The sequence below is a fragment of the Periplaneta americana genome, chromosome 14 (genome assembly GCF_040183065.1).
Source record: "Periplaneta americana isolate PAMFEO1 chromosome 14, P.americana_PAMFEO1_priV1, whole genome shotgun sequence".
NCBI classification, from domain to species: domain Eukaryota; kingdom Metazoa; phylum Arthropoda; class Insecta; order Blattodea; family Blattidae; genus Periplaneta; species Periplaneta americana.
Window position 1 is genome coordinate 58982591 of NC_091130.1, and position 8477 is coordinate 58991067.

At 36.1% G+C, this 8477-nt stretch overlaps 1 protein-coding gene and 1 long non-coding RNA gene across 4 annotated transcripts in view; one reads left to right on the forward strand and one right to left on the reverse strand.

Annotated features, from left to right (window-relative positions):
* Positions 1 to 933, forward strand: part of LOC138713344 (uncharacterized) — a 53733-nt gene extending 52800 nt beyond the window's left edge. Inside the window, exon 3 of the long non-coding RNA XR_011335848.1 lies at positions 767 to 933. This is a non-coding gene — a long non-coding RNA (uncharacterized lncRNA). The remainder of the gene's footprint in view (positions 1 to 766) is intronic.
* LOC138713343 (DNA cross-link repair 1A protein-like) overlaps positions 1 to 4554 on the reverse strand; it is a 48361-nt gene extending 43807 nt beyond the window's left edge. For 2 of the 3 annotated variants that reach the window (XM_069845374.1, XM_069845372.1), the window contains exons 1-2: positions 4396 to 4554; positions 476 to 823 (exon numbers count right to left, since the gene is read on the reverse strand). In XM_069845374.1, coding sequence (XP_069701475.1) covers positions 476 to 812 — 337 coding nt within the window. In that variant the 5' untranslated portion in view covers positions 813 to 823; positions 4396 to 4554. The remainder of the gene's footprint in view (positions 1 to 475; positions 824 to 4395) is intronic. The other variant, XM_069845373.1, reaches the window with a different exon arrangement.
* Between the last annotated feature and the right edge of the window lie 3923 nt (positions 4555 to 8477).

Below are 8477 nucleotides of genomic sequence, written 5' to 3' on the forward strand. Positions count from 1 at the left end.
AGTATATGTTGAAAGATTCCCACGTTGTGGTGTCGTGGTCTAAGGCATCCTGCCTAGGACCCGCGTTATGGAATGCACACTGATTCGAGTCCTCACAGGGAAGAAATTTTCTCATGAAATTTCGGCCAGTGTGTGGGACCAGTGCCCATCCAGCATCGTGATGCACTTGGGGAGTTACGATAGGTAGTGAAATCCGGTTGCGAAAGCCAGCTATAATGGCTGGGAGGATCATTGTGCTAACCACACAATACCTCCATTCTGGTTGGATGATCGTCCACCTCTGCTTCGGTATGTGGGCGTGAGGCCAGCAGCTGGCTGGTCGGTCTAGGCCCCTCACGGGCTGTAGCACCACGGATTATTATATTATTATATGTTGAAAAAGCTTTTACACATTATGATATAATTTGAACAGTAAGCTGTACAGACTGTTCTGCAAATTTCATAGTTCAAAATTTAATATGAAACACGCACTTACCTTTAAGCTCATAGGAAATCACAGAACACTGAGATGCATGCACTTTTGGATCAACTTTCAATATATAAAATGGCACTTGGCAATTCGGACAAAACTTTAATTCGCTTGTATTTGGCTGATGGTTTAAATTTCTGCTGTTTTTTGGTGTTTCTATTGTGCTACTAGTGCATGGTATATCAATACTAATGCAAGAGTCAGTTTCTCTTCTTTTTTTACTCAAAAAATAAGATCTTGACAGTCGACTTATAGATGACTGCTGTGATAAGGTAGTTGCAATTTCTTCTTTTTTAGGCACACCACTTACAGACACCAAAAAGTCGTCATAAAGATCTTCCATTCCATCTACAACTGAAACAAAGTTAATAAGTTGGTAAATAAAAGAGACACGTATGAGCTAATTATGTTAAAACTGTGAAGAATTTGATTAGTGAATTCACAATAACTTACATCAAACATGTAATGCAGGTAATAAATAAAAATTGTGTTTATATTTTCTTTTGTAGTGCTAGTATATTTTATTGTTACGGTAAATATTCTAAATTTTCAATAAACTTTTTTTGTGACGACATAGGCCTATGCAATAAAATTTCATGTACCGGTATTTTCTTATTGTATGGTCAAGAGTTACCTTGAATTTGAAAGGAAATGTAGAGAATTGAATTTAATTGGAAATTATGTGATACAAAGTTTCCCAAATTAATCATGTAACTTTGTACCACCATTAACTGTCAAATTTTACCTAATTAAAATATGATTTTGGATGTTTATATCTCAACCCATAAAATAAATAGTTTTCTTAAATAATTTACTTTTAAACATCAATTTCAATACAAACTAATTTAGGTACATCATAATGTACTTTGGTACATCGTAATATATTTTAGGTAAGTACCCCAAATAACACTCACTTTCTTTCTTTTCAGTACATTAAATGCTATCACAATTTTGATGTTAGAAACTTCAAATTTTTAACAAATGAAACATATTGAGTGGACACCAAAAATTCAAATTTTGAACTTGAATATATTATTTTTAAAAAAATTATCTCCATTTATATATTTAAATTTAAAATTCAGGCTATTCAGTTTTCTCTAAGCATATCAGAGATATCGAAAAAAATTCATACATGAAACTTAAATTTTCTAAGGGGAGATAAGATTTTGAAAATATGCAAATTTTTATTTTAAAATTTGAATAGCTCAGAAACCATTCATCTGACCATAATGAAACTTACATGCAGGAATACTTATAGGAGAGGATAAGTACAAAATATGAAGTTTCTGACCTTAAAAATTGTAGAAAACAGAAATTTCAACATATACCTCCAAACACTGGAATCATTCTGCAAGTTATGGAAAGGAAAAATCCTCTCTTCACTTGGGTTTGTATTCAGAGTATTCCAGTGCATAACTTGGCCCTATACCAACAGAACGAATTCTATTCCCATTTAAACATTTACATGCATCATGATAGAAAAGTGGTTAGTATTTCTATGCTGATACAGCATTAGATAGTTCATAACCATGACAGATTTCACCTTCCTATTTCTAAAATTTCAGCGTACTTTCGTATGTTTCACATTCTATACAGCAAAATGTGTTAGCCCTATTGGAACAAAAAATGCCTAAATATAGGGTCATCATACATTAGTTCAGTGAAATCAGGACAAATATTAAACAAACTGATCCCTAAAGTGAAGAAGGAAATACGTAGGGCAATCGAGGCACATTTATTTCATATATTTGATATATACTGGTACCTGTGCAGTATTTTTATAGTATGGAAAAATAAAGTGTTTTATGTTTTAGGCTTTATAATAAGTTATTCACATTCTTGTGTAACACATGTAAATAGACTTATCAGATATCTATATTTAGCAGGGAATATCCATATTTTGAAGGTCTGCCCTGCCATCTGTATTATTTTTTAGAATTGTTAAATGTCCGTATTTTTGTGGAGAAAATCCTATGCATCGTTTTGGTAACGAGAAAAATCCTGTCATCGCCCAGGATTAAACCTAGAACCTCTCAGTCCATAGCCAATTCTGTGTTGTTTGAGTAAAGGCAGATAAGTCATAAAAATGAGTTTGGAGATAAATGAAAATTAAACTTCGGACACTTACTGCAAATAATTTTCTACACAAATAAAACATATCAACTGGTAATATTATTTTGATTTTAGTACACTCACTTGTATAATTTAACTTGTGTTCATCTAGGGAACAAAATTCCATCTGCACAAAAAAAATGCCATCCTCCTTTACCTGAACACCACAGAATTGCTCTACCAACTCTGATTTTTGTGTTAATTATATTTTTGATTAATTTTCTTTTGTTGTACAGATTATCAAATTACTTAGTATAAGCCTACATAAAGTAACGAGTAACTTAATGCCAATTTTGCAGCTTAAAGTGGCTGTTTTAATTTTTTTAAAGTTTTAAGATATAGGACCTCTACAAATTTTTTGACCTGCTTTTTGAACCAATTTATCCTGTGTTTCACTTGTGAGTATCTGGTAACTTTGCTAACAACAGAATTTAATTTAATATAGGCTACTATCTTATTTTAAAATAAAATTATAATTGATATATATATATATATATATATATATATATATATATATATATATGTGTGTGTGTGTGTATATATATATATATATCTCAACGTTACTTACTTACTTACAAACGGCTTTTAAAAGGAACCCAAAGGTTCATTGCCACCCTCACATAAGCCTGCCATCGGTCCCTATCCTGTGCAAGATTAATTCAGTCTCTATCATCATATCCCACCTCCCTTAAATCCATTTTAATATTATCGTACCATCTACGTCTCGGTCTCCCCAAAGGTCTATTTCCCTCTGGTCTCCCAACTAACACTCTATATGCATTTTTGGATTCGCCCTTATGTGCTACATACCCTGCCCATCTCAAACGTCTGGATTTAAATATCAATGTTACTAGTTAACTAAATCAAGTAATTGCTCTGCTCTGAATACAAATAAAAAAAGCACAAAAGAAATACTGTGTTATACCTCTTATCACACTCTTATACGCATTGTTTATTTCATAAAGAAAAAAGAATAATAGGCCTATATGTTCCTCAAAATAGGGATTTCTTATGTTTTTTCTTACATCAGGCTTCGCAATATGCCTATTTGAAACTCAAAAATCGGAATAATCCCAAATTTTTTGGAATGTATATCAGCTCCAGTTAAATGGGCTTGAAAACCTAAAAACACCAAAACTAAGCAAATTCAATAAAAGAAAAAGTAGGAGGAAATCTAAAAAATTAACTGACAGTACAAAGTTTTTTTTTAATATAAAAATACCCTAACAGGCCAAACAAGAGCTAAATCTGAAAGAACAGATCGCCAGTACGGGAAGTTATCCCCACTCTCGCCGCATGGCAGCTGCTCTCTGTCTAGCGTATACCCTCCGCCTGGGTGGCTCAATCCCAAGCCCACCATAATAAAATGTTGCATTCGACACTCACGCGTTTAACGTAACACAACACAATAGCTTCTACGATCTGTTCTTTCAGATTTTCTCCAAACAAGATACTGGAGTTTTGTGTTTTTTGTCTGAATAATTTGGAAACGTACGATTTTGTGTACACTGAATTTGTGCTGCGTGTATATTTGTGACGCTATTCCATCTCTATTTCATTCGATCATTAAATAACGCAAGTCAGACGGCAGTGTTGTGTTCATATTTTATAGTTTGTACAACTTCCTCATGTGCACTGCATAATTTTCTACATTTCACTTGCCATTACAGCTCACTGCATTATCCTAACCTAACACTCGATGTAGCTGTAGTGTGATTATTGGATCTGTGTTTGTTTTAAGGTGTTAGAAATGTTCTATATCCAGAAATAAATTTAAAAAATGAATGAAAACACGTAACACATCTTTGCTGTACCTTACTAACTCGTCGTAACCTCACTTGTCCTTCGTCTTCATAGCCTACTTTCGTATTTAATGTTTTATTTGGTTTAGACACTCCTATCTAACCTTTCGTATTGCTACATCTTCCGAATAGAACACTACCTTGTGGGCTTCCTACCTTTATTTCCACGCAGGGTTGCCAACACGATTCTTAAAAACTCGCTATGAAACAGCATAAACCGCAAAATTATTATATCGTCAATGTAAAATGAGATTATTTCTCTACCGTAAGTGCTAAAATATGCGCTAAATCCCTAAATCAGCAATACAAATTTCACCCGCTAAACTAACATTGGAAAAAAAAACAGATCTAGCGGAAAAATCGCTGTGTTGGCAACGCTGTTCCCACGAGAAACAGTGTGACCATCTACAAGAGTAGATGCTACAAACATTTGAAAATAAAAGATACTATGTTTGAGGAAAAGAACGTACCGGTACAGTAATACAGTATACTCACTCGCGAAGGTCAATACGTAGTAAATATGCAAACATTAGAGGGTTGCTCACCACTAGGATCGCTAACATCGCCTAATTACAGGCAATGCAAAATAGTACCGTCACAGTCTATTGTTTCTAGCACCCTCAAAACTCAAGCTTCGTGACTGTATATAGTAGACTGTGGTAATATCATTCATTTAATACCTTAGCGACCAGATCGTTTTTGCACGCATCGGTACTTATTATGTCAAGCGGTGTTGTCATTATATTGTACTGTATTTATTAAGATTCCATGGTATTCATACATTGCTTCACAGCTAGAATATGGAACAAGTAAAAAAACTTCATAATTTATAGTCACAATCTAGATGAAATATATACAAACGAGGTTTACAATATACTCTACTAGTACAACACAAAGTTTTAGTATCAATTTCATGAAGCATTGTTGAATATCATGAATTCAGCTACAGAATAGAAGGCGTGAGAAATTAGGTACTTCTTTAATTTGGCCCTAAATAATCTTATGTTTTGAGTTTCATTTTTTATATCGATAGGAAGGCTATTAAAAATCTTTACTGCCATATAACGCACACCTTTTTGATAGAACGATAGATTTGCCGATGAAGTATGAAAGTCATTTTTGACGTGTATTTATGCTATGAACTGTTTAATTAGTTACAAAGTTTTCACGATTACATACGAGGAAGATTATTAATGAAAAAATATACTGACAAGCCATGGGCATTATTTGTAGTTTTTTAAAAATAGTCCTACATGATTCTTTAGATTTTGCACCTACTATTATTCTAATTACTCTTACTATCTTTGGAATTTCCCCAGAATATTATTCCAAAACTCATTACCGACTGGAAGTATGCAGAGTACGGTATATTGTTTGTAAGGTATTGATATTTACTATCTCTTGCATAGATCTAATAGCAAAACATGCTGAATTTAGTTTGGGGGTAATTGTTTTAATATGATTTTTCCAATTTGACACATTATCGATTTTTAAGCCAAGAAATTTGGTTGATTGTTGTATCTAATATTATTATTGCGCTTGAAATTTGCGAGGTTGAATTTGGACGGGATTTAAATTGAATTATGTTAGTTTTGTTACAATTGAATACTAATTTAATGACTGAGAACCAGTCACATATTTTAAAGAGAATTTCCTCTGTTGAAGATTGGAATGTGTTGGAGTTATTGACTGTAATTACTATACTTGTGTCATCTGCAAATAATATGGGATGACTTACATCTTTTATCAGGGGACAAGATCATTTATGAACACAGAAAAGTAGAAGACCTAATGCTTTGGTTTCAAGGATTATCCCTAGTTAAGATTGTACTATTTTTATACCGATATAAATAGGCTACATTGATTTGTACCACCACCATCCAATTGAATACATTTTAAGCTATAAGATGACCTTTAATTAAAATTGTTATCCTTATTTTTGTCGAGATAGGATAACGTTGTTTTATACTTCACGTAGAGTAGATATGAGATCGTCAATTACAAAAGCTAACACATCATTGGTAGGCATAAATGTTACCGTTCCTTGTGATTGGAGTAACATTTGAGAAGGCTTAATCAGTAAACTCATATCTTATCTTGTCAGAGGAAAGCGTCGTCACTGACATCAGGTGGGTATTAATTAAGCGCGGATTTTACGCTAGACTTGGTCTTTGTTTCCTATTTTAGCTCTCTGTAAGGTAATTTTTACGCAGTAGTTACACTGTACTTAGTCAGTGGTGATATTCGGCCGGTTCGAACTGGTCCGGACAAACCGGTAGTTAAATTATTTTTAGGTAATATTTGCAATTACCATGGATATATAGCCTACCGTATATGTTTAACATAATGTACATGGGAGAGAACTGGTTGTTAAACTTTTTTAATATCACCACTGTACTGAGTGATGATCATTTTAAATCTGAGAATTTTCCGCTTAAGACTTCCAAAGCCTAAGCGGAGTTCAAGAAAAATTATGTTTTTTAAAAACACGATCATTAACACATTTCTCGGTTCCCTGATGAAAAAGGCCACATCAAAAGGAAGCCGCGTTCCGCCAGATAAAAGCACTGTATACATACATAGGCCTGTATACATACAGTCACCAAGCTCAATACGTAGGAAATATGCATTCCATGACAGTTGAACTTTAGTTGGTAGCCTCTAGGATCGTTATTATCGCCTCATCACAGACAATACGAAATACACTACTGTTTATGAAAAGTGCTACACCCAGAAAGAATGACCCGAACGACTCTGAACTCGGGAGATGTGTAAAACAGTGTACCACCAATAATTGATTACGTTTTCAGAGAAACAGCGTGCACATAGACTTAACAGCAAGGTCAGTGTTATGTCTTGCTCAGTCAGTGCAGAGCTTCCAAGCGAAGTGAAAACGTGAAAGCTAGTGCAGGTATGCCTCGTCGACGTGGAAGAGCGCAATATCAACACGTGAGTGAGTTCGTACGGGGCAGAATGGTTGGTCTCCGGGAAGCAGGTTTGTCATTTCAGCTCGTACAGGGCATGCTGCTACGACAATGATGCGTGTGTGGAACCAGTGGATAGAAGAGGGTCGTACCGGAGATGAGCGGGTACTGGACCACGTAATGTGACCACAGCGCGGCATGACCGCCATCTTGTCCGCAAGACCGTAAGGGACCGTAAAATGTTGAGTCGACGTTGCAGTACTGCAACGGGTGTGGACCTGTCTACGTCAACGGTTCGCCGCCGTCTTTTGAGGGCTGGACTAGTGGCTCGCATGCCGTTGCGTCGGCTTCCATTGTTCAGAAACCACCAACGCCTCAGACAGCAATGGGCACGTGAACGCCATTACTAGCGTGCTGAGTGGCAAAATGTAATGTTTTCGGAGAGTCCTGCTTCAACTTGTGCTACAATGATGGCCGCATACGTGTTAGACTCTACCGTGGTGAACGCAATCTGAGAGCCTTCGTTGTTAAGCGGCATAGCGGACAAACGCTTAGTGTGATAGTTTGGGGCGCCATTGTTGACAATATGCGATCTCGCCTCCTGCGTATTCAGGGCAATCTGAACAGCAACCGCTACATTAGGGAGGTTTCAGAGCCCGAGGTACTGCTCCTCTTTCAGGTAACTCCACATGCCATAATTCAACAGGACAATGCCCGGCCACATGTGGCGAGGATTGTGTAAGCCTTCTTTGAAGAACGGCGGGTATCACTGCTTTCCTAGCCTGCACGTTCACCAGATATGTCGCCCATCGAGCATGTCTGAGACATGGTTGATCGGCAACTTGTTCATCATGGTCCTCCAGCACCCACTCTTTGATGCTTTGTGGACTCGCATACAAACTGCATGGAGGGAGATGCCCCAGGAACATCTCCAAGCCCTCTTTGATTCCATGTCAGACGCTTAGAGGCTCTGATTGCAGCGCACGGAGGCTTCACACCATACTGAAATCTCACAGTCACAGATCGGTTACAGTTCTGTAATTCTAATCATTTGTGTATTGCCATGTACCTAATCTGTGGTATCAATTTCATTTGTCACATGTATCCTTCTTGGTGTTGCAATTTCGACAAACATTAGTGTAGTACCGGCACAGTCTATTGATCATAGTA